This window comes from Trifolium pratense, linkage group LG6 (genome assembly GCF_020283565.1).
Source record: "Trifolium pratense cultivar HEN17-A07 linkage group LG6, ARS_RC_1.1, whole genome shotgun sequence".
NCBI classification, from domain to species: Eukaryota; Viridiplantae; Streptophyta; class Magnoliopsida; order Fabales; family Fabaceae; genus Trifolium; species Trifolium pratense.
This window is the reverse complement of record NC_060064.1, coordinates 34,660,004-34,685,677: the sequence shown is the minus strand read 5'-3', so window position 1 is coordinate 34,685,677 and position 25,674 is coordinate 34,660,004. Positions and strand designations below refer to the sequence as shown.

Sequence of the window (25,674 nt, the reverse complement as noted above, 5' to 3'; positions counted from 1 at the left end):
TATTAGTTTAGAAAACTTTTTTTGTGCCATTTTAATTACTATATGTATGTGTCCCAAATGAACAGAAAGTTTTGAAGTGACAGAAAAAAAAAATTAAAATAAAGGAAAAATATTAGGAAAACAAGTTCACAAGTAGTTGAATCAATCGGAAGTACTTGAGTTTAATCCTTGACTGAAACAACCATTGGTCAAACTATAATTACTTTCCGACCAAACTCTAAATTACCAAACCATTTTCTCCTTCAAACAAAAAGGTAAAAACACCAGTCAACTTCACAATTTCTTGTCTCTGTTTGACATTAATTCATCATGTTCAACACTTCACAATTTAAAAACATCAATGATATTTTATAATTTCATTTTCACTATTTTTGAATTTTTATACAATGTTGGTAATTGTTCAAATTTGGATTGAATTTAGTTCAACTTCCACAAAACCAAATTCCACAAAACCAAAAACCGACTTGTAAAGTGAAATGTCTTTCACTTGTAAATATATTTATCAGAAGATGTCTTATCTAGTGTAAGACTCTCAAGCTATTCTTATTCTCAATTTTACATGAGTATGACATTAGAAAAGAAAGAAAAAAAAAGAAGACATGAGCAAATATATAAATAAATTGCATATATAAGACATCATATAATTTAATCCATATCAGCTTCAACAATGCTAATAACAAAGTTCATTAGAACATGCTACTAAAAAATACATTAAAATTAAAACAAATGAGACAATAGAAAAAGGCCCTAGCATAATTATGATGACAATAGAAAATGTCAATTCCATTCCATGATTTTAGAAAATGCAGCAGATATAAAATCCTCATTTTTTTCATCCAACGCAAGTTCTGTGTACTCCTTCAAATTTTGAGGTGACCACTCACCACCATCCCTAAATATTCAAACAATTTATATTAGAATGACATATTTATACACACATACATACATAAAAAATTATCACAAACAATAGTTAAAAAATTATCACATACAATAGTTAGAAATTATCACAATTTTACACATTAATAAGAATTATTTTGTTACAAATTTTAACCAATAATTTCTTCAAAAGATTTACCCTTCATCAATAGATAACATGTAAACCAAAGTTAATATATCATCACAAAAAATTTAAACTTTATTACGGAAAAATGTTGGATAAGAGAGCTGAAACATAAATAAATATAACGAAAAATCTACACAAACAGATCTACTAAAATTGATTGATAAGGAAAAGAAATGTAACGAAAAGTATATAAAATATTACCTCACATTGAGAATCTCTACTTGCAATCCTTCTAGATTTATAACATCTTTCATCCGGATTAGATTAGGAATGTGAGGAATCATATCAAACTCTGAATCAGCTTCACCTATCTTGAAATAACGAAAGCTTTCTTCTTTTGGGTTATAACACACCAATGCATTACTAGGGTGGAATATTAACAGATCTCCATTGTCAAGATACTTTATTGGCCGATACAAACCCCTAGGCCAAATGTCGACAGAAAAGTTGTCAATTATAACCTCTTTTGTCCAAGAAAACTTGTCATCGTTATAATCTTTGAGTACCCATAATTCGAAGTGAGCATAGCACCTTACATCACTTACATATAGACAATCACGCAACACCCCTAGTCTCATGTTTCCAATTGCACGATTCTCTTCACTTTCATTAAAGCTTTCAGGTAGTGACAATTTAATTATTTTCTCTTGATCGAAGTTGAAGGAACAAATGTATATCAAACTTGAGCCACCAGTAGCAAGCCAGTGAACAGCTCCATTTAGGTATAATACACAAAATGATTGCCTAAATGGTGCTCGAGAAAATATTCGACTATGTGTTGCTTTCAACCCAAAGTCTTTCCAACGAAACAATTCACTGAGGGTTCTCCATTTTCTTGAACCAAGAGTCCATACCTGAACAATTATTGTAGATATGTCCCCCCTCTCTACCGCACCGAATGCCCTCATCACTCTATATTGGTCAGCCTTTGAGCTAAATCCAAAACCAGAAACAACATAATTTGAATAATGTGGTGGGTTTCTTTCAGGTTCCGGAGTCAATATATATTCTCCAGTAATAGGATTCCAAACATAGATAGGGTCATTGTCAGGGCAAGTGCACACACAAAGCAAGCCATTACAAGAGTTCACTACACCAAACTTAGGCGTTTCAAACTTACTACATGTACTATGAAGGAATGATACATCAGGGGGTAACAACTTGGAGTGCAACTTCAATGGTTGATCAAGGTCAGTAGTTTTGATAACCTCAAGCATGTGCAAGCAACTAGGCCAACTTATAGGTTCAATTGTTCTAAATATTGGACAGAAAGTAGCTTGTCCGAGGTGCAATTTTGGAAAAATAGGATCCTCAATTAGTGTGCACCATTCTTTGCTGACACATTTACAAGCAAAAACAGTTCTAATAGGGAGTTTGCAAAGAATTTTCAGAAGAATAGGATCTGGTAAGTCAGATATCTTAGTTGCACATGTAATTAAAATGACTTTGCTCCCTTGTTTGCATCTCATGCTTAACAAATTTTTGAACAACATGTCCCTCTCTTTCTTAAGATTCCAAACATTATCTATGAGAAGGAGAAATCTTTTTCCAACCATGTATTTTTGTAGTGATATTAGTAGTTCTCCTAATTTGATTAGATCATCATCTATGGACATAGAAATCCACATTTTGAATTCAAAAAACTCCATTAACTTTCTATCACTATATATTGCACTAGCTTGATGAGAATAAAGGGATAGAAATGAAACCTCCTCGCTATTCTTTGACATAAGGTGTTGAATTAAACCAACATCAGTTTGTGTATCTTTTTCATCAGTTACAAATTGTCTTTTAAGTCTCTTCATTCTTAAATACTTGTGTTCTGCACAAAACAAAAACAATAAAAGGTGAGTTAGATACAAAGCCTATTAGATCCAATGTTTGCACATAAATCCTATCCTATTAGCATTAAAGGCTAATAATCACTTCTCTAGTGGAATTGCTTAAAATTAACCATTCAATTTCTTTGTCGATCAACTGAAATAATAGGCTGTAGTTAGTAAAAAACTACCTAGGATAAAACTTATTGTTATCCTAATGATTTTCTTACTAGGAAACTACCTCATTAGGGGTTCTAAGTCTGCATAATCCTCGGTCTAAAATTTAAATTAGCTTCCAAAATCTATGGAACTAAACTTTAGGCATAACATGGGACTTTATTTACTACGGGAAGGTCCTAACGTCACCAAATTTGGGAACGCGACAGCAGCTACACTGTTTTAATTACTGTCATAAATTCACTATTTTAAAGACTTCATCCACCCGGTCACTATTATAAGTAAAAACCCACTTTTTAGATTCATTGGAAAACTAATGTATCCGGTCTATAACATATATCAGATGCATCAATCCAACAACACCAAAGAGTTTAACAGCTTACATTCCAAAACCAGCTTAATTAACCATTAGTCATCTAACCTATGGTTTCAGAATTAGGAAAGAATTAAATTATTATTTCATCAGCCCCTATTTTGAGTTATAGTAACTTTACTAAAGAGGAAAAATGGGAAATTTTCTAACTTCATCCTAAATAGCTACAATACATAACTAAAATTAGGGCTAAGATTTTCACATGCAGGGTTTCTATTAAGAGAAAAGATGAAAAATGGAATTTTGACAAATGGGGCCTAGGGTTTAGCAATGTCAGAGGTAGAAGGTGGAAGAATGAATTTTTATTCTTACCTTAACCTTTTAATAACTCAAATTGATGATTTGAATCAGAAATTTATACATAGAAGATTGTTAAGAATATAGATCCTTAGTTAATCAATAAGAGTTAGTTGATATGTTACTAAATTGGTTAGGAGGTTAGATAGTTAGTTAGGGAGTTAGTTACTCCAAATAGTCCTATAAATAAGCTATTCCATTGTACATTTTACTCATTCTTTTATCAATCAATATGAATTACGAGTATCTTCCTCATGAATACCGTTATGCTCTCTACCTTGCCGACATATATGATTTTTATCCCTTCGATTCCATGATTTCTAACAAAGATTCAATTTAGGAAGAGAGAAGAACTGAAATATGGCCATGGTGAGAGAGAAGAGAAGAAAGTTAGATAGATTCTGCATTTTCGTATTGAACCCATGCAAAATAATACTCCCTCCACTTCTATTTATAAGCAACAACACTTTCGAGAAAAAATTTGGTACTTTTTATAAGAAATTTTGATCAATTTTCAAATGTTTTAAATGTTTAATTTCCCTTATGCCCTTATTTATTATGAGAGAAAATTTAAAAATAAGTAAGTTAGTTGAATTAAGATTAATTAGATAAGGGTATATATAGAATAAATTTAAATTTCTAAGAGTATTAAATGAAAATAACATTTACAATGTGTTTTCTTGATTTCTGTGTTTTTTTCAAAGTGTTTCTTATAAAAATAATTGGAGGGAGTAATAAATTTAAGACATCATTTGCTTCGAGACGGAACTCTGGAATATTGGATTATTTTATTGAGAATCAAAGATTTAATACAAAAATAAATTATGTAAATAAATAAGTATTTATTTAAAAGTTTGTTAAAGTAGTTACCGTGAACATAATTTAGTTGATAGGAGCTTTGCATGTAATATGCATTATGCATGGATTATAATTCGAGTTTTGATACTCTCACTAAACTACAAATTTGTCAATTTTGCTATAATTTCTCCAAATTACTTACTGGATTATATTTTTACCGCTTAGTTTTTTCTTGAAGGGCCTTGTTTTCCTCAACTTGTCAAACAATATCCTAATTGGCAGCATTCCATCTTCCTTAGGGAATCTTTCAAACCTTGAAGCACTGGATCTCTCTCTAAACATTCTTTCAGGGAAGATCCCACAACAGTTGGCAAAACTTACTTTTTTGGAGTTCCTTAATGTGTCCTTTAATAATCTCTCAGGTCCTATACCTCAAAATGAGCAGTTTTCTACATTCCAAGATAATTCATTTAAGGGTAACCAAGGTCTGTGTGGGGATCAGTTGTTGAACAAATGTGTAGATCACAAAGGGCCTTCTTTTTCTCCACCTTCTGCCTCTGATGGTGACAATGACTCGGAATCTTTGTTTGAACTTTACTGGAATGTAATTCTGATCGGGTATATAGGTGGTCTTGTTGGCGGAGTGGCATTGGGAAGTGCTTGGATGGCTTGAAAGGTTATTTTTAGTTGAAAACAAAAAGCTTCTCTTTCTTTTGTATTTACTGTTCTCATCTGTTCTAGTTCCTTTTATTGTTGTGACTGCCTATAATAAGAGTGTGCTTTGTCTGGTATAGTTTTCATTTGTTCTTGTGATTGATTGCCTCTAGTAATTAACAGTGTGCTTTGGACCACATTTTGGTGTTTCAATGAGGTTACCAAAAAGTATAATTGTAGTGGCTTATTTGAATTGTTATACATTGTCTTCTTTTTCTGCTAATTATTTTTACTCCAACAATGCAGCTGTATTAGATTTTGCCATAAGGAAATAATTAGCATCGACAATATATTTCTTGCTACCACAACTTCTAGTATCCAACATATAATTGAATTAGTCACTATTATGATCAAATTATGTGCCGTAAGTTGTTATCAATTTACAACCTTTTTCTTAATAACTTTAACAGAAGATTCCAATAATGAAAAAGAAAAAAGATCATGAAATAAATAACCTTGACAGTTTATCCACGAATGGCAGAAATAAGCAAACCGTAGACAGTGCTCAAAAACTACAATTAATCAACGTAAAGCTCATAATCTTTTGAAAGATAAAAAAGAACTAATCTTACATTACTTTGTCATTCTAGTTGGATAACATACTCACCTGAATAATAACTAACAAGTAAAAAACTATAAGTCCACAGCAGGAAAAGTTGCAAAGTGTAGAGGAAACCGATCGCAACACAGAACCAACTATTGAAAGGGAATGGATTCTATGATGACCTTTAGTACTACTTAAGCATCAAAATTAGGCCTGCTATTGCTGTCGTTTTTCAGGCTCTTCTGCACATAAACTTACCAATCCTGCCACATATTATACACTTGTTTCCCCAGCTGTTCTGCCATAAATATATCATTATTCCACACCTAATTATTCCGATTCTGCAACAGTATCCACACCTTTAGTGCCACCCGTCCTGCTACCACCCGGTCCTCGCACAGCTTCATATTTTCAAACAACACTGCTGCAGCAGATTGATGATTACGAACATGATGCTGAACCACGCTCAACAAACCTGCCATCTTCCAACATTCTTTTCTCTGGAAACAATCGAAGAAAACATCGTGGATTGACTTTAATAGGGAAAACAAAATTCATCTAAGTCTTTTTCTCTTGAATAGGCATCACTATATGTTATGTTTTTACTTCTTAATCCTTATATATTTTTGGGTGATTATTCTTGTTTCTAGAAGGATATAGATGAATTCAATTAGAGGAGTTATTGGTTGATTTATTTGGCTGCATCGGCGATTTAACAAAAGGCCAGCTTCTGTAATCTGTATACTCAATAATCAGTGGTGTGATGTGTGAACTAGAAGCTCAATGATTAAAACTCTGCAAATAACCAATCCTATGTCATTTCTAAGTCCCACATTGCCTAGAGTATAACAAAAATGACTCTTTATAAACATCTGACACATGAGTTAGTTTGCTGAGTTGGGTAACTTCAACTTGTAACCCAAGTGGGGGCATTAAGGTGATGGAACACAGCTTTGGCTTGTCAGGTTGGTCTGGAGGGTGCACCATGTTGGCCTGCCCACTCCAAGTTGAGAGTTGAGTCATGGGACTTGAGCGAAGGTTCAGGTCTCCTGCCTCTTAGACCGGAGGACACTGCGTTAGGCTGGTTTCACAGAGCAGCGAACACCTCCTTCTCTTAACAGTGGAGGGATCACAGGCCACAGCATTCCCGGTCCAAAAAGCTTGGTGAGCCAAGCCATTGAACCATCATTTTTTTACTCTTCATGTTCCATGACACACAGTTAGTAATCATTTCTTTTACAAAACCACATTTGGCTTCAAGGAAGTGCAAGATGTAAATGAATTGAAGCAGATGAATCTGTCTGAATTTGATACTATAAGGATTATTGCTTATATAGCTACAAGTAATTGTATTTAATGTAAGAGAATTGTCAGCTTTTTATCCCTAACATTGACTTGTCAAACTAATATTTGAACCTGTGACATGATAGTGCAATATATGCATTTTGACAACATGAAAAAACAACAGTTCTGATATACCTCTAATACATTAATATTCAGTGCATGAACAAGATGAAAGCAAAAGTAAAATTGGATTCATTTTTATCAGAAACATATTCAGGAGCTGAAAAGTATAACTGTAGTGGCTTATTTCAATTTTTCTATACTGTCATCATTTGTTCTTGTTTCCTTTTGTTGTTGTGATTGCATCTAGTAACTACCAGTGTGCTTTGAATCACTTTTTGGTGTTTCAATGAGGTTTAATCCCATTGCCAAAAGTATAATTGTAGTGGCTTATTTCCATTTTTCTATACTGTCTTCTTTTTGTCTCATTTTGGCTTGTTCAAAAAAAAATTTTACTACAACAATGCAGCTGTATTATATTATGCAATATTTAATCAATTTCTTCAATATTTGTCTGATGCACCCTGCACTACCATGATGGTGCATAGTGCAAGAGATACATTTCAAATCACCAGTCAACAAAAAGGAAATAGTTAGCATCAACAATAAATTTCATGCTACCACAACTTATATAGTATCCAGCATAATTAAATTAGCCAATATGATCAAATTATCTGCCTTTAGTTATCAATTTACAACCTTTCTATCAATAAATTTAACTGAAGTTTCCAATAATGAAAAAGGAAAAAGATAATGAAATAAATAACCTTGACTGTTAATCCACGAATGGCAGAAAGAGACAAACCATAGACAGCGCTCAAAAGCCACAATTGACGAACGAATATTTCTAGGTCATGCTAAAATATGCTAACTATTGTGAAGTTAACCAACAAAACTGTCAATTTTGACTAATCGCGAGCTATTTTCAAAGATATACTTTTAGTTTAGTTAAGTTTAAACACTGCCTTTACTGCATGTTACAAACTCAAGGACCAAAATAGCAATTTACTCAAATATCAAAACAGTGCAGAATAAAAAAAGAAAATATCCACTCAGTTATTGAAGTAATAATAATAATAATCACCAAGTACATCAACAAACAATACCCCCTTATACAAGATTTCTCCAATAGATAAAATTAAAAGCATCCTTGAAGAAAGAGTATGCTCTCCATATTCACATAATGTAAAAATATCTTTTCTTGATGCAGTTAAATATATACCAAGTAAACCACAATTTACACATGATGATGATGTTGTAAATCATTGTATCCACAAGCTCTTTAATGAATAAATAACAATTACATATTCAATGGCACCAGTTATCTCCTGCTTCAATTCTAAGGGCCAAATTTCCTCTTTACCCTCCTTGTGTTCCTAGGGAAATGAGTCTGAGATGATGAACATGCTTTAATAGAACCAATGTTAGGTACAACATTCTTAGTGTCAATGTCAGAGTCTGAAACTTGAGCTGCAGCTATGAATTTCTGCTCTTCAACTGATTTATCCTCAAACTTTACTATAACATTCGTAAAATCATGCAACTCTTTCTTAGCTGTCTGATTCTGAATTATAACTTGATTGTTGATCTGTATAGAAGAAAATGACAACATTACAAATTTACAATGTTTGTAATAATCCTAAAACACAATAACTGGTCAAAGTTTTCTATACTAACATACAATCTGTTGTTCCGCAATACGCTATTTAGTATAGTGTTCTCAAATAAAGGCTATAGCGGGACTATTGCAATGTAGCATAGCAGAATTTGTACAAACTGTTATTTTCTACTATCCGTAATAGACAACACTTAAAAGTAAGCAACAAAGAATACAGATAGATAACACGGCAGGGTTATTGAAGGTCAAGAGGATTTATATAAGGACATTTTATTATACACATGCATAAGAACGTTTTAAAATCAATCGCCAAAGACATATATTTGGGACAACAAGAAATGAGAATAAACAAAAACAAGGTTATAAATGTTCTGTGGCATCTTAATTCTTGTGAATTGTACACAACTTTCTTCATGGATAGATATTAAATGGCGCAAATGTGTAATAGAAACTTAACAAAACCAAGAGCATGGTGCAGGCAGTGGAAAAAGCTTACATTTTCAATCAAAGGAGCTTTTGCTTCATGAGTTCGTAATGCATTGTCGGTCGGAAGTGAATCTTCCACCTCTGCCTTAACAAAACTACCTGTAACCGGCAAAAGAAGCAGAATTATGAACAAAATGATTAAATCCATTAGATGGCCTAATTTTGCTCAATTGAGTTACAGAACAGAACTTACCTGGATTTTCATTCATCACAGTATTAATCCGAGTTTTTAATTTCTCAACTTTTGACAACAATTCTTCAATAGTTTCAATGGTGTCAATTGCAGACTTATCAGCATCATTATGATGATCTACAGAAGACCGCATACTATTCACCTTGAACTCCCGAACATTATCAGCAAAATCAATATCACCTTCTCATATCAATGAAACAGACGTAGGATTAAAAATTTAGAATTTCATGGAATATGTAGACACATATAACAATTGATTAAAGCCAGTTTTGTTAAAAAAAAAGCTAACGACGAGTCAATTTTATTTTTTTTGACTGGACGATTCAGATTTTATTAGTTGCATAAATAATAAGAATAAGAAAAATAACACATATATTACTGCTACTTACTCACAACATCACTTGGAAGATCTTCCACGGGAGCAACATTATCTCGGTTGTTATTCTCTGGACAATCGAAGAAGAGAAAAAACTAAGTATATTATCAAAAAGAAATACATTGGTGAAAACAAAAATACTACAAAAAACCAAGTAATCCCGTACCATAGTAAGAGAATAAACGATGGTTTGACATATATGATGATGGATCACATTCTTCTTCAGCTCTCTTCCTTCTCTTTCTCCTCATGACTTTATACCTTTGAATTCCTTCAGATCTAGGTACTGACTTGACATCAAAATCATCTACTGCAAACTTCAAGAAATCAAGCTGTTTTTGTTGATCGTATGCCGCGATCTCTTTTTCATATTTCCGTGCTTTGGCGTTAAGTTTCCTCAGTTTCAGCTCTACCCATTTACAGCGCAGCATTATAGGACGAATGAACTTCCTCCAATGATCAGTCACTTTTCTCTTTCTGAATAGTTAACAGTGTAAAAGTTAAAACAAGCAATTGGATGAAATCCTAATATAAAAACATATGGCGATCAAGACAAGATAATTTGGGCATACAAATATGACTTATGATTTATGATGTATCACAACTTCAATCATCAGAACCTATGAAGCACAGACACGGACACATAGACATACTAATGTCCAAAATGTAGGACACCGACACATAAAAGGAGGTGAAATTTGATGATTTATTGTCAAAGTATGTAGCAAAATCCGACCAATCAAAAGCACAAAAATATCCAAAACAACTATAAATATCCACACAAGTTATGGAATACAACAACAAAATCATAAAAAAGTAGGCACAATACACCAAAAAAAAGTTCCCCTTTCCTCCAGAATGATGCCCCGATCATGTCAGAACGAATTAAAAAGTTCCCTTTTAATTGGACATCTAAATTAGGTGTTTGAACGTGTTGTACCGATGTCGGTGTCCTAAACGTGTTGGACATGGACACAGCCACACAGGACACACCTACAACTAAGGATGTGGATGCTTCTTGGAAAATAACTTATAAATATAATACAAAGCACATCCCTATAAGCAAAATGAAAAATGAATACGAGTCTAAAAGATCAATCTTTTATCATTCCAAATAACCCAAATTCGAACCCAAACTGGAACAATCCTTAGCTAGAACATCAATCTCTTAAAAATCAGACTGGATATCAAAACAATGAAATCTCTAAGTCATGCTTCAACCGGTTAAACCATATCAAAAAAGTAAAAGAAATAAATAAACGAAAAATATAAAACGAAATGAACCGCCAACCGCGACTCAACTAGTTCAATCTCAGGGTTCAACCAAATTAAAGCACAACCAAGATCAAACCGACCTACGAATACCTCAAATACTTCGAAACATTTCTAGTTCAGTCCAGTTTTTAAAACATTTCGAAACATACCTCAAATACTTACGCCACTCCTCGCGCTGCCGCGTTTCAACCTCATCATCAAAATCACTGAGCTCAGTATCAGATCCTGTACCATCAAAAGAACTGGAGCTAGAACTCTCAATCTCAATAATATCCACACAATTATCTTCAACACCTTTCAAACCACAATTCCCAATTATATTAACTTCAACATCCTCCTCAGTTTCAACCTTCAAAACCAATTTTTGTTCATTTGGTTCTGAAATTGAAACAGTTTCAACAGTTGTTACATTGTTGTCTTTTCCTAGGTCACCTTCTTCTGTCTTGTCAAGTTCCAATTTTGATTCAATTTTTTCAATCATTACCTGTTCAGAAACCATAGCATAGCAACAACATCATAATCAAAGAAAAATTTGACATGATCATAGACCCATATGAAGAAATTGCAGATTAACAATTGCAAAATCATCAAAATCAAAAATTTCATTGAAAATATGAACAAATATAAAATAAAAATTCAATTTTTATGGAATAAAAGTAATAGACAGAACAGAACATTATTATCGTACCAGAAACAAAAATCAAAGACACATGAATCGAAAGCTTGAAATAAATAAGAAAAGAGAGATAGAAAAACACTTACAGGTGAGAAACTGACACTACTCGATTGTTTGTTTGAATTTGTGACTGTAAAATTTTCTTCTGTTTTTTTTTTATTTTTCCAAAAAAAAAAAAATAAGAGAGAAAGAGAAAAAAAAAGACAATGCAAGCAAAATATATCAAGACGTCAATAAGGCAAGGTACTTTAATAAATTATTTTAAATTGTTCAAGAAAAAATTTAATAAATTATTTTAATTATTTTTGTGTGAGAGCTTATTATTATTGACCCGACAAAAAAACTTTGGTGATTGACACTTGACTTGATAGGAATGATCATGATTCGATTTCCCGCAATTACGATAGGAAAGAGGCTGAAATCACTTGATGTCAGAACTGATCCACGAATCAGATTAGGTCGTCCGGTGAACCGGATAAAAATAAAAAATAAATATGAAACTATCATTTATCATAAAAAAATATTATTTTTTGTTATTACTAACTAAAAAGTGAAAATTTACTTATAATTAAGGTTGGAGGGAGTAGGTTTTAACTCAACTTGTAAAAGTCTCGATATTGTTAGGTTTTTTTGGTAAATCAAATGTATCATCCGCGCGCAACTGCAGAGATTAATCCCCTCGAGATAATTGAGATTCATTTAAGGGGTTGACCTCTCCAGCAAATGTTTCTTCATACGCACCGGTCGGGGATCAAACCCAGAATCAAATGGTTAAGAGACTCAAGTATCTACCACTTGTGCGTGTTGATTCGCTATTGTTAGGTTGTATACGTTGTAATAGGTGTAAATTTTTGTGCTATTTATGATTTCGTCTATGACTTAAAAAGAAAAAATAACTTTTTTTTTAATTTTTTTCTACCAAATGAAGAAATACTATTAATGTCCTATATAAAAATGAAAATTGGTCTCTCTATATTTTTTCAATTTTGCAAACTGGTCCCTAAAAGTTTTCTAAATTTGCAAATTGGTCCCTTAGGCTATGTTTGGATTGATGGAAAGTGGTGGAATGGAATGGAGTGGAGTGGGATAAAGCCAGATTCCATTGTTTGGTTTTGTACAAAATGAATGGAATGGAATGGAGTATGATGGAACTCATTCCATCCAATACCACTCATTCCTTCAATTTTTCATTTCATCCAATTTGGGGTGTATCCAATGGAATGAAACACATTAATAATATAATTACAATTTTGTCCCTACTCTTCTCTTCTATTACATGCTTGCATTTCTCTTCACATTTCTTCTTCATCGTTGTTTGTCCTTTAACTGTGTGCAACTCGTTGCATTGCTAATTTGATTTTGTTATATATATATATACACACGTTATTCATTTTTTATTTAGTATTAGATATGATAAACTCGTATTATAATTTTGTGACCTTGTACTCATGTTGGTTTAAGAATTCTTATATGGATTTTGTTTTTGATTATGGAAGTCTATGTCCTGTTACAGTGTTACTGGGTGCAATTTTTGTGTGTTGGGGATGAGGTATATGACTGGTATATAACTCATACACCATGTACTATTTTATAATTTATGTCCTCCCTCCCTTAGCAATGAAAAAGTTATGGTCAATGTTTAGGTGATTAGAAACTAGTATTTGAAACTAGTATTTGATTGTTATCATGTTTGATGCTCATGTTTGACTATTGAAATTTTGCCTCTGCACTAGTGTTTTAAAATAAGGATATTGGCATTTGGGGTTATGACTTATAGTTCAATGTTTTAAAGTAAGGGTAAAATTGGAATAAAAATGTTATAATTTATTTCATTCCGTTCATTTCCCAAACGATGGAGTGGTAATTTTATTCCATTCCGCTATTGAATATCCAAACAATGGAACGGAATTTGTGTTCCATTCCGTTCCGCTCCACTCCATTCCATTCTGTACCATCAATCCAAACATAGCCTTTAAGTTTTTGAAATTTCAAATTTGTCCAACAAAGTGTAAGAATAAAGAATTATTTTTTCCTGTGTGTTTCATCGCCACTCACTTGATTTGGTTTGAAAATGGTTAACCAACGAGTTATGGTCACTGTGCTCTTCTTTCTCGCATTCATCACTGTTTCTCAATCTCTTCCATTCATCGTCTTGCATGGTTTGTTTCATCTTCAAATTTTCAATTATGTTTCTAATTCTGCATCTAATTGACTACTTTAATCACTTTGCACAGTTATTGTTTGATAAAATGTCTTCAACTATGATCTTTCTTTAATTTAACTAAAAATAGCAATTTGTGTAATTTTCATGGTTCATTGTTGCATGTTTATGTTGCAATCTTTCTTAATCAGTTTGTTGCTTCAATTTTATATGTTGGGTCAGCTTTTGATTAACTCAAAGTTTAGTTTTTAGCTTAATTTAATATATATTTTTGTTCCTCAATTGTTACTGGTTCATAAGTTCTGATATGTGTTGACTTGACCAAGATTTTAAGCCATGGTTGTGGTTGTGTCACGATCCTTGACAATGAGGAGAATTGTGGTGGTTAAGTTACCTCAATTGTGGTAATTGAGACATCAAAAACCTTGACTTCGCGAATCGCAACCCAGATTCCGGTGGCAGACTTTTCAGTTGAGCTGAGGAGTAGGAACCATTAAAACATACTCAAACAAATTATATCTAAGCATTGAATCTCGATCAACTGCTCTATTTTAGAAGCTTTTGGTGTATGGTGGAAGTGAAAAGTTTTTAAGCTCTAGGATTCATCTCATCAGAGAACTCACCTTAACATTTGAGGAAATTCGAGTTTATATATGCATAACAGAAAAGAGTATAGTCCGAAGAACAACAGTCTGAGTTACTAGTAATTTAAGGTTAGGTGAGTTTTGAGGTAGGTTGATTCAAAGGTTTTAAGGTTGCATTGTAATCCTTGATAATGAGATGAATTGAAGGTTGATGTGTTCTCAATCGCAGTCGTGGAGACACAAAAGACCTTGATGTTGTAGCCCAGTTTATGTTCCCTGAACTTTTTGGAAACCCTGTTGACACAACGAGACTTGCAGTTGATTCATCCCAAGGTTTCCGATGTGTGATGGAAACAGAAACATAATTTCAGCTCTAGTGATCCATCCCATTTGGGTGTCCACCTTCCCAACGAGGAAATTCATGCTATATTTATACTTCGCAGCGGATAGCATAGTTATTATGTGCTTGTCCTTTGGTTTCCTTTTTCAGTTAGTGCTCAAGTCACTCTCTTGCTGGTTGAGTTTACTTGATCAGAACAGTTTGAGATACTAATAACTGTAGCAACTCCATCTTCTCGTAGAGCTGTGTTTCTATTATAGTTTCTAGTTTGTTGTTGGATGCCTTGTCAATAGACATCATGACTTGGACTTTCTTTGTAGGGGGTGTCCAACATTAATGCTCATGATATATCTTATGATAATCCTATGGTTCTTCATAGAATGTTAGGAACTTGGACAGAAAGATATGGGAGAAAGTGATACAGCATCTAGAATATTTGTTCCAAAACCTTGGTAAATAGTAAACAACAGAGTTAAAAGCAAATTATTATTGAAAGGAAATCCTAGTTAAGATAGAAAATGATATAGTTGAAAGGAAACTAGCATTAGTTCAGGAAAATCATAATAGGAATTATTGAAACTTGGGTATCCTAACAGGAGTTATGCCTAACACAAGTCATGAAAATTGTTTTTACTGCAAAATGAATGCTGTAGATATTTAGATTTGAATTTATGTTTTAGCAAGAATACTTGATCTTTGAAAAATTATTGGATAGTCAACTATAACCATAAGATACTGATTTTGTGTTTGAACTTTTTGTCAGGTATTGGAGATCAATGCAAGAATGGAGGAATCAAAAACTTTGTGAAGCTTTTAAGTGATTGGTCTGGTTCTCAAGGATACTGCCTGTAAGCTTTTATTAAATTTATTATTATTTATTATTCTATGTTTTTATCATATAGCATATTCAAAATCTTTGTTCTAGAGTGCAATAAGTATAGGCAATTGTGTAAAATCTTTCACAATATGAATTTCTTTTAACCCTGAAATTTAAATTAGGGATGTAACAATTCTATATCTATATTTAGTTATGTGTACTTGGTCTATCTGTAGAGAAATTGGAAATGGAATGTGGACTTCTTGGACCAAGCCCCTATTAAAACAGGTGACTCGCGAATTAATTGCATCAGTTTTAATGATGTTTGGTGTTTGACAATTTTAGTAACCATTGATTTACTCTATCCTTGCAGACAGCAATTGCATGTGAGAAGGTGGTGAAGTTGTTTGGTAATTTTCTGTCCCGGTAGTTGATCATACTTTGTTTTTAAACAAGTGTTTCTTCCTATCTATAGGTAAAGAAAATGAGTGATCTAACTCAAGGTTACAACATTGTTGGACTTTCTCAGGTAAATCTGTTATATGCAACTATAATTTTATTTCATTTTTGTTTTTGCAATCAGTGCTGTGAGAATGTGTTGATTTGTCCTTTGATGTTTTGGATCCAGTCCATATCCAATATTGTCTGAGAATTTAGTAAAGAACAATATCTTTTAAGAGGCCAAACTTCATCTATTTTGCTTGTATATGTTTAAAGTGCATTGAAGCCTGCAACAATATAATATTTATGGATTAAATGCACATATCTATGGACATAGATCTGATATAGTTATTTATGTTTCCATATATACCTTGCAGGTTCTTATGTGTATTTGTTTTGATATATAAAATTATAACTATTATAACTACTAGTTGAAATAAATGGTAGAGGTGTAAAAGAAAGTGAAACATGAAATCCTGTTGCAATAATCTAATGGACAAAATTAAACCTGCACTGGCCTCTTCTGATTAGACCAATAACTAGTGAGTTGGACCTTTAACCAAAACAGTTCAGCCTATTGGTAGTTATAGAGCCATCCAAACCAGAAAATTATGGCAGTTTTTTTCAGGCCTGACCTTTGTATTCTAGTATAGTATTACTCAGCATTTTTTAAGGAGATACAATGCTAGAGATGGCAGAGTATTATTACTCTTATGCAGGTGAGGTTGAGAATGGTGTGTTATCAGTTTCTGTATGTGGTAAAAAAAATGATTTGAGGCATTTGAGGGAAGCCATGATCTATCCCTTCAATGCCTTAGTCGCTTATTTCTTAGTCCCTTTTTCTTTTACGTCCACCCATTTAAAGTCCAATCCCTCTTGTGCTTCCCACACTCCACTGTTGCCACCTAGCCTACATGGGACTCTAATCTCGTACTAGACCTGCTTATTAGTATTACTATATTAAATCACATTGTAGGGTTTGACTATACATGCATTTCAATAACATTTTCTATTTTATCATCATAGTAATTTTTTTGCTCATTACTAAACTAAATCTAATCTTAGTCATCTTAGGGTTTGACTATTTATACATTTCAATAAAAGTTTTCCTATTTTAACAGCATATTAGTTCTTTTGGTTATCAGGGCAACGTGATTGGTAGAGGGATTATTGAATTTTGTGATGGCGGACCTCCGGTAAGGACTAACTTGTTTGCTATAAATTAAAACTTGGATTCTAGTATAATAATATAAAATAAAGGGTTGGCATTTTATCTTTTGTAACATATTATTCATATCATATTAGTATGATTTTAATAATTTGGGTATTGCTTAACCCAATAATTTTGATAATAATAGTTTTTGCAAGACTGGATGTTTTCTTAGCTCTTGGTACTTATTCTTTTGAACCAATATTTTATGTAGTTTATTTCACTTTTATTCTTTATATGTAATATTGACAGGTTAAGAATTTTATATCCCTTGGTGGTCCACATGCTGGTACTGCTTCTATTCCATTTTGTGGGGTATGTGATCCTTCAACTGTTGTGTTCAGAACTTGTTAAAAAAAAAACTGTTGTGTTCAGAAAGTCTCTGTCATTCTTCTATATTCTAATTTCTTTTTCTAAGGTTAAGAGATAAAAATGATTTTGATCCACTGGATGATGGCTTTCTATGTTAAACAGCAGAGACTAATGATACATTATTTTGGCATAGACGCCAAAGTTGCCCGGTCAGATAAATAGAGAATTTTCAATATTATTCTCTTTGTCATAGACATTGCACTGAATCTGGAAATTGAAAGTTTTTTATTATGAATAAAGTTTAGGAGAGTTGGGTTCTGAAGACTCACCAGAGTCAGGTCGAGCCTTACGGTCACAGTTCAAAGAGCACTTACAGAGTTACTAATAGATTACCCATTAAGATTTGAACTTACGTCCTTGTGGATTGTGACACCTTTACCAACTAGACCAACCTACGGTGACTGAAATTTCATGTTTTGATTGGTCACAATGTGTATACATTCAGTAACACAATGTGACAGGATGTACGTGTTTTGAAGGCTCAACTCAAATAATATTTTTTTAAGTATTTAAAGACAAGAGAAGTTTGAGTCTGTGCATGTCTACTCCAGACGATCCTCTAGGATTTTTATTGAATTTCATTTCTTTGAATCACCAGTTGTCAAGTTCTTGCCACCTGCCCTGTATTGTACAACTCAAACCCCCGCCCCCCAAAACCTGGGTGAACTAATTAATTTTGTCAAATTGCTATTGTTTCACGATACTCTATTTAGTTCAAATTGTTGTCAAATAATGGCTATAGCGGCTCTATAATGCTGCAGTGTAGAAGAATTTGAATAACCCACTATTTTTCGCAATCTGCAATTGCCCAGTTTTACTTGTTTATTCTGTTCACTACTCCATCCACACATCTTTCTTCATTTCTTCAATTAGGCTGAGAAAGATCTTCCTTCTTGATTAATGATAGGAAAAACACCCTCAATTTCAAAATTTATCTTATTTTCATTTTTTAATACATATGGCAGGCCATGAATTCTGCCATGTTGATTGAGTAAAAACATTTAAAAGTTTAATAACTAAGCTGTTAAATATCTGTTAAATTTTAATAATTAACATAAGTTTTATTTCTCACTATTTTTCCAGTCTGAGAAAGTATGCACCCTTATTGACGATGTAATAAAATTTGGGGTCTACAGCAGCCTAGTCCAGGTTTCAACTTTGCCTTTTTATTCTTTTTATTTTATTCAGATGATAATTATGTAGTTCATACTTTCATTTTGAACATATGTATCTTCTGAAATCCATTTCTAAAACACATGACATACTTCCCTAACTTTATCTAATGTGTTGATGCAGAATTCTTTGGCTCCCAGTGGCTATGTTAAAATGCCAATAGTGAGTATGATCATGCTATTCTCAAGTACCTATTATTTTGGATGATATTTGTGTCGGACATCTCTTTCAATCCTCAAACATCTCAGCCGTGCATACAGGGAGATGTTATTAGTGCAATTTATTACACTGTTAACAATACAGTCTTGATCTTACTTGTGTCAATTGCGTTCATTTTACTGACGAATCAGTTAATATAAGCTGAATTTTGCTTGTTTGATTGAATGTAGCACCGATGCATCAAATTGAAGATGTATCTGGTGTTCAACACACGTTGGTGTCGAACACCAATGCGTGACACATTCAATAATTCCATTTTCTTAGGTTATTACTAGCGTCAACGTGTTAGTATCAGGACCACACGTATCTGGTGTCGGTTTCAGTACTTCATAATGTCCGACACATTAGTAAACTATTATGGTATACCAAATCAAATTTCCCCACTATGGACATGACCTACAAATTAGATGAAAGAAAAAATGTTCTGTTTTTTTTCTCCAGGATATTGCTGGCTACCTTAAGGGATGTAAATTCCTTCCAAAGCTTAACAATGAAATCATCAATAAGAGGAACTCCACTTACAGCCAACGATTTGCTAGCTTAGAAAATTTGGTCCTTATTATGGTGCGTTAAAAAAAACTCTATTGCAATGTCATCTGACCTCTCTTGTTAATTTAGAACTTTCCCATTTAAAAATATTATGTCAATATGGCTTATCTTTCTCTGTTTGTCTGCATGAAAACTAGTTTGACAGTGATACGATTTTAATACCAAAAGAAACAGCATGGTTTGGTTTTTATCCAGATGGTGCCTTGCATTCTGTTTTACAACCACAACAGGTAAATATTTCATGTCTTTATTTTTGCATTGTTGCTTACCCAACTTCTTTTCTATTTTGAGGCGGGTTCTATGGTCCGCAGTTTCCTGTACTTAAAAATCACTTGAATTTCTAATTCCGATCGATGACGCCCCTTCGAGGTGCAAGTTCACACTGCTACTACTCCTCGTCCTTACAACTGAGACAGTGACTTGATCGGTGCCGGTTCAACAAAAACAAAGAAACACAAATATGAGTTGAATTTTGGTGCATACATGTTTGTTTTCCCTTGTTTTTTCTCTAACCGGCACCGGTCAAGTCACCGTCTCAGCTGTGAGGAGTGAAGACGAGGAGCATGAACTTCTACTTTAGGAATGTGATGCCCGACGTTGTTGAAACTTTGAATGATTTTCATCACTGATCTACGGTAGACCGTCTATCACAGTGGTCCATAATGGAATTTTCCTTTGTTTTGATGGTGTTGCGTGTCAGTCTCTTGAATATATGATTTGTTTCAGAAATAGGCCTCAATTTATTTTATTTTTTGTTTCATTTTTAATATTTACATTTAAATTGAATGTGTGTAGTAGTGTCCAATACCGATGTATGTGGTTACTTTCAATTGCCTTTTATTTTCTTATTGGTGTTGATGTTAATGTTCGGTGTATGCGTTAGTGTTTAATACTATGTAAAACATTTTATTTTTGTCTAACATATTTGTATTTCTTAGGAATTCAAAACATATTTAAGCTATTTATATCATTTTGTGCAGACTAAGTTGTATACTGAAGATTGGATTGGCTTAAGGACATTAGACGAAGCTGGGAAAGTTAAATTCTTTAACTTGTCAGGAGATCACCTGGATATCACTCACAGTGACATGAAAACTTATATAGTGCCTTATTTAAAGGACCATAATCATATAGTGCCATATTTGAAGGACCAAATGAAAGATTCTTGATTCCAACCTTGAAAAATTGTTTGGTCTCTGCTGAAATGAAATGTATATTTCTTGTATTAGCATTGATAATTATTGTTGATAATTTTATAAAACAAATACAGTTGATAATTGATTGTTATATATTAACTAGTTCATGTACCCGTGCGGGACAAATTATAAGTGTCGATAGGGTGTGTGAGATTTCAATTTGGAAATATTTTTCAAATATTGATACATAAGTTCGAATCCGAATCCATAGGAAATTGTTGAGCAACGGTTAAACCAATTACAAGATTGTAATGACAAGTTCAGCCTGACATAAAATATTGCCAAGTTCTTCGCAATCAACATATAGTATTATAGAACTAACTTTAAAGAATAGGTTAACTATAGATTATAAAAGGTTACATTTGTTGCCCATAACTTGTGGAAGGTTTCGACATTACAAAGAAGGGTGTCCGAACAAAGGGATGGTGCATATTAACCAACATGAAGGTAGGGAGAATGCTGGGAGTGGAGTGGTGAATAATCAGAAGAATGTAGGGATTGGAGCTGACGACCATGGAGGGTTGTGCAAAAACAAAGGAGAAACCGGAAAATGGCTACTATAAAGAACAACACACCGGCAACGGAGGGGAGGTATTCTCATGTTCCGACTGGATGTTACTCTGACAAGAGTTAATATACATAAGCATTCAACAGAATCTCGTTTTGTTTCGTTGAGTAAGGATATTCCGGAAAAAAATGACGAAAGTATGGATAGAGAGGAGGAAAGGTTGGAAAAACCGGTTATGGAAGGTGAAGATATGATGGAAAATCGACATAAAAGTATGCGAAATTGTGGGTGCAAGTGAGCTTGACTTGCCTCAGTTTCCATTTCCAAGCGGAGACTAAGAAATTACAATTGTAATAACGTGCATAATAATGTTCACATTAACATATATAATTTTCGAAGTAGAAGAATATTTTACTAAAAAAAAATATCTTTGAAGATTATCATATTTTTATAAAAATTTATGGAGTTGATATACTCAATAAGATCTTTGAATTTAATGGTTGGATTGAAGAAATATAATGTTGATATCGAGTTATTAAGCGGAGTAAGTCAATGGAGACTTACTCCTGGAATAGACGGATCCCTCCTCGTTATTATACTCCCTCTGATCCTAAATTTAGTTTTTAGATAAATTGAAAATTTAATGCATCTAGCTTATAACATAGACCAAATACATTAGATTCTCAATGAATCTAAAAAGTAGATTTTCTCTTATATTTAAGACCGGAGGGAGTATAATTTTCCTTTTGAAAATTAACAATTATTTTTAAATTCTAACATTAATTATTTAATCATCATTTTTTTTTACTAAAATAAAATATTCATTCATTCAAATTGATAGATACATCAGATACAAGCACAAATTCAATGTCGCTAAAAACGTAAAGGATGAATCTGCGAACAAACTCACAACAAACTCATAGCATCCAAGTTAATAGCATAAAAGGACATGCTTAAGCCTAAAAATAATGTGACAAAATAAAAGTAACCGAAATACCATGTCTTCGGATCTTCATCGTTGATGACCTTGTCATTGATTGAATCAGTAGTTGATCAAAGTTGATATGTCAATCTGAATCAAACGAACGCCGCAACAAACAGGAAAGCAAACAAGCACCGCACGAAGACGGAGATCAAACAAACACCGCACGAAGACGAGACGCACCGACGCAAAGAAATCACAAAATAAAACAGGATTGTGTTTCCTTACAATAACCATATATTTTTTCTAATAAATAACTTTCCAATCTCATCACACAAAGTTCGCAGTTTGACTTGGTATGTAACAAAACTTCATTCGCATTGCTTTTAGGGAATTCATATTTGATAACAATTTCTCCATCAAATCATATCAAAGTTCTTCAATATTCCTCCAACACCTTATTTTGAAATTGTTACCTTTCTTTTGGTAAGAAAAATGATGTTATATTTCTTCAAACTATTTTATATTTTCTCATTTCATAAATGTTGAATTGTAACCAAAGTTATATATTTTATTTCAAGCTATATACATTTTCTGATTTCTATGAATGTTGATTTTGTTGATCTATAGTTATCATGGATCCCTTCAAAGGTCAAGGTGGCATTCAAATGCTTCTAACTGCTGAACAAGAAGCTCAACATATTGTTTCTAATGCAAGAAATTGTAAGATTCAATGTTCTTTTTAGTTAAGATCCATTGTTTTTTATTCCTATCTCTTTGACACATATATACAAAACACGGCACTGACACATCGACGCTGATTATAGATTAAGACAATTATTAACTATAATTACATGTGTCAGTGTTATGTTAATGTGTGACACCGACATGTCACATGTGAGGAACACCAAACATCCCTTCAATCATAATTGTTGGTGCTTCAAAGTTACAAACACACTTTTCATTGTTGAGTCGCACGTTAAAATGTACGTTGAAAAATATTTATAAGTCATATTTTTCATCAATATGATGAAATGAATGAAAATTTCTCAGTGAGGACTCAAAGGTTGAAGCAAGCAAAAGACGAGGCTGAGAAGGAGGCAGCTCAATACAGATCTCAAATGGAAGAAGAATATCAAAAGTCACTTTCAGAGGTAAACGTTCATATTTATATATTTTGATGAGTTTAATTTATATACACAATGACGATGTGAAAAAAAAAATTACACATGCATTCCGTCGAATTACTCCATAGTGCCACTTTTTTAAGTAGTTCATAAAATGTCACTATAAATATTTATTTGGCATTATTTGATTGAAGGTTTTATCCGATGTGCACAAGTAAAATAGTCTTGCACCATTCACAAATGTGTTTTTCATCATTAGATTAATAAAGATCTCATCGTATCTCATTTGATACAGTGTTAAAATTTATTGAATTATTAGTAAAAACTAAGGTGTACATGATGCAAGACATATCTCACTTTTGCATCGTAAAATTGACATTGAATACATGTGTAAAAAGACATATACACACTCATACATATAATGAATGTGTTTCAAATGATATCTAAAGTCTCATAGTTCAAATTTTAAATAAGTTTGACAATTTTTTTTTTTTTTTTAAAGAATTTTCTTTCTTTACTGTTGGATTGAGTTTCCTTAGACAACTGGGAGCTCTGGATCAAATGTTAAAAGGCTTGACCAAGAGACAGATGCTAAGATTAAAGACTTAAAGAAATCAGGTTCAAAGGTCTCAACAGAAGTTGTTGACATGCTACTCAAGTATATTACAAATATTAAAACATAATAAGGTTGGTTGGTATGCTAATTCCTCTTTCAAATTATGTTGTAATTAGTCATAAATGAAACCTTATTTCTTACTTTGATCAAGAAATAAATTAGGTCAACTATTATTATGTATCAATGTTAGTTATTTTTTAGGGTAATATATAAAACTAGCCAACATATACTGATTCAGTCGATAAGGATTCAAGTCAGATCTTACAAGGATATAGATTTGAATCTCGCTATATTTCAAACTACTCTTTTTTTTTTTTTTGGTTTATAATCATCTGGTTCTTAGGGGAAAGGGACCCTAGTAGAGTAGTAGTCCAAAGTTCGGCCGTGAGATAAGTAAAGCCTGGCCAAGAAATTGTTCCACCCAGGAATCGAACTCGGGTTCTCCCGAAATTCGTCCTTTTTGGTGATAGCAAACTAGTCTATTTTTGTTACTATGTTTAATTGCATAATTATTCTTTATGTTTCCTTGTGATTCAGTGATTGATGAAGATACCAACATAAGAAGCCATCATCTACAATAAAACAAGTATAGCTACGAAGAAGGTTCATTTGAAGATTAATTATTTGCTATCACTTTGAGTTACCATTGCAAAAAGACTTTGCTACAAACTCCTCCCCCCAACAACTATCACTTGTCACAAAGTGAACAAAAGCATTGTTTTTCTCTCCTATTTATTATATCTTACTTAGTAATATTGTTATATGACTAATAATGTTTCGCGGAAAGGTCTGGATTCTCTGCACTCAAAATTTCCTTAGATTAAGTATAGTCGATTCATCTAAGTTGTTACATATATAGAAATCAAATGACTCACATCATGATTTAAGTTATAATCTTAATCTCCAATCTTGAACAACGATTGAGATCATTTACTTTGGTGATTGATTACCACAAGAAATCCATTTCCATTTGACAATGAAATAAGATATTAGTATATAAAGGAAAAATACTACAATTATACATGTTATGCATAAGATTAAATAGCAGCAAATTCTAAATTTATATGAAATAATGTGTGTTTTGGCCTAATTAGCTATGGTTTGATGAAATTTAATATTTATAATGAGTTTGTAAACAAAATAACCCATTACTTAATCTCACATCATTTTTAATTGTCACTAACATGTACTTATAGTCATTCAAAAAGAAAACAAACATGTAGTTATAATGATTACAAGTGTTCTTCATCATAGTTAAGCACTTTGTCTTTTAAGAAATCATAGTTAACAACTTATTCAAATAAATAATAATAAAAAAAAAGAGTAATTTATTTATTTTATTTTATTTCTAGTATCTTTTTCTGTGCTCACTCTATTGCATCTCATCACATTATATATTTTTTTTCCTTTGTTTTCTGTTTCTCATTTTAATCTCTTTCCTGCACCTCTCACATGATTTGTCCCTTACAAGAGACAATCATAAAAATAAATAAAAAATAAATAAATAAAAAAAAATGACTAGAAAATCATTATTATTTTTAAAAGTTAAAGACAGACAAAATATGCTAAAATAGGAAGAAATCACAACTATAAACTAGTCTCCATCTTGAGTATAAAATGCAAAATTTGAAATCAAGTTGTAAAACCAATTTTAACCTTATAACTTTTCTTGACCAAGTGTCAAT

General features: G+C 32.5%; 5 protein-coding genes across 6 annotated transcripts; 3 read left to right on the top strand and 2 right to left on the bottom strand.

Moving 5' to 3' along the window:
- Positions 1–600: 600 nt before the first annotated feature.
- On the bottom strand, positions 601–3,060 carry LOC123890707 (F-box protein At3g07870-like). Its single transcript, XM_045940362.1, has 2 exons — positions 1,265–3,060; positions 601–892 (listed from the first exon to the last, which is right to left on the bottom strand). Exons 1-2 carry the CDS (start codon positions 2,866–2,868, stop codon positions 778–780), a joined length of 1,719 nt encoding a protein of 572 aa, XP_045796318.1. The 5' UTR covers positions 2,869–3,060; the 3' UTR covers positions 601–777.
- Positions 3,061–4,090: 1,030 nt separating this feature from the next.
- Positions 4,091–5,441, top strand: LOC123892161 (putative receptor like protein 25). Its single transcript, XM_045941984.1, has 2 exons — positions 4,091–4,119; positions 4,754–5,441. The coding sequence occupies exons 1-2, from the start codon at positions 4,091–4,093 to the stop codon at positions 5,199–5,201; spliced, it is 477 nt and encodes a 158-aa protein (XP_045797940.1). The 3' UTR covers positions 5,202–5,441.
- Positions 5,442–8,162: 2,721 nt separating this feature from the next.
- On the bottom strand, positions 8,163–11,983 carry LOC123890705. Of its 2 annotated transcripts, none has more exons than XM_045940358.1 (7): positions 11,841–11,983; positions 11,228–11,562; positions 9,970–10,280; positions 9,817–9,873; positions 9,428–9,607; positions 9,245–9,333; positions 8,163–8,718 (listed from the first exon to the last, which is right to left on the bottom strand). In XM_045940358.1, exons 2-7 carry the CDS (start codon positions 11,557–11,559, stop codon positions 8,470–8,472), a joined length of 1,218 nt encoding a protein of 405 aa, XP_045796314.1. In that variant the 5' UTR covers positions 11,560–11,562; positions 11,841–11,983; the 3' UTR covers positions 8,163–8,469. The 2 variants fall into 2 exon arrangements, with proteins under 2 accessions (XP_045796314.1, XP_045796315.1); XM_045940359.1 differs by lacking the exon at positions 11,841–11,983 and adding an exon at positions 11,767–11,840.
- A 1,774-nt stretch (positions 11,984–13,757) lies between these two features.
- Positions 13,758–20,942, top strand: LOC123890706 (palmitoyl-protein thioesterase 1). The gene is made up of 12 exons (XM_045940361.1): positions 13,758–13,913; positions 15,603–15,687; positions 15,893–15,944; positions 16,030–16,050; positions 16,132–16,185; positions 17,243–17,293; positions 17,560–17,622; positions 18,763–18,828; positions 18,976–19,014; positions 19,513–19,635; positions 19,758–19,850; positions 20,601–20,942. The coding sequence occupies exons 1-12, from the start codon at positions 13,826–13,828 to the stop codon at positions 20,787–20,789; spliced, it is 924 nt and encodes a 307-aa protein (XP_045796317.1). The 5' UTR covers positions 13,758–13,825; the 3' UTR covers positions 20,790–20,942.
- Positions 20,943–22,881: 1,939 nt separating this feature from the next.
- On the top strand, positions 22,882–24,659 carry LOC123890704 (V-type proton ATPase subunit G 1-like). The gene is made up of 4 exons (XM_045940357.1): positions 22,882–22,969; positions 23,300–23,400; positions 23,913–24,060; positions 24,527–24,659. Exons 1-3 carry the CDS (start codon positions 22,882–22,884, stop codon positions 24,054–24,056), a joined length of 333 nt encoding a protein of 110 aa, XP_045796313.1. The 3' UTR covers positions 24,057–24,060; positions 24,527–24,659.
- Positions 24,660–25,674: the final 1,015 nt, after the last annotated feature.

Excerpts from the sequence above, each read along its gene's own strand:
- LOC123890707 (XM_045940362.1), bottom strand. The coding sequence starts at position 2,868 with ATGAAGAGACTTAAAAGACAATTTGTAACTGATGAAAAAGATACACAA. Across the intron at positions 893-1,264 it reads GTAGAGATTCTCAATGTGAG|GGATGGTGGTGAGTGGTCAC; the intron begins GTAATATTTTAT and ends TTGAATATTTAG.
- LOC123890704 (XM_045940357.1), top strand. The coding sequence starts at position 22,882 with ATGGATCCCTTCAAAGGTCAAGGTGGCATTCAAATGCTTCTAACTGCT. Across the intron at positions 22,970-23,299 it reads TGTTTCTAATGCAAGAAATT|TGAGGACTCAAAGGTTGAAG; the intron begins GTAAGATTCAAT and ends AAAATTTCTCAG. Across the intron at positions 23,401-23,912 it reads ATCAAAAGTCACTTTCAGAG|ACAACTGGGAGCTCTGGATC; the intron begins GTAAACGTTCAT and ends GAGTTTCCTTAG.
- LOC123892161 (XM_045941984.1), top strand. The coding sequence starts at position 4,091 with ATGGCCATGGTGAGAGAGAAGAGAAGAAA. Across the intron at positions 4,120-4,753 it reads GTGAGAGAGAAGAGAAGAAA|TTTTTTCTTGAAGGGCCTTG; the intron begins GTTAGATAGATT and ends TTTACCGCTTAG.
- LOC123890706 (XM_045940361.1), top strand. The coding sequence starts at position 13,826 with ATGGTTAACCAACGAGTTATGGTCACTGTGCTCTTCTTTCTCGCATTC. Across the intron at positions 16,051-16,131 it reads CAGCAATTGCATGTGAGAAG|GTAAAGAAAATGAGTGATCT; the intron begins GTGGTGAAGTTG and ends TCCTATCTATAG. Across the intron at positions 18,829-18,975 it reads TCTACAGCAGCCTAGTCCAG|AATTCTTTGGCTCCCAGTGG; the intron begins GTTTCAACTTTG and ends GTGTTGATGCAG.
- LOC123890705 (XM_045940358.1), bottom strand. The coding sequence starts at position 11,559 with ATGATTGAAAAAATTGAATCAAAATTGGAACTTGACAAGACAGAAGAA. Across the intron at positions 10,281-11,227 it reads GAGTGGCGTAAGTATTTGAG|AAAGAGAAAAGTGACTGATC; the intron begins GTATGTTTCGAA and ends TTAACTATTCAG. Across the intron at positions 9,334-9,427 it reads TGTGATGAATGAAAATCCAG|GTAGTTTTGTTAAGGCAGAG; the intron begins GTAAGTTCTGTT and ends TGCCGGTTACAG.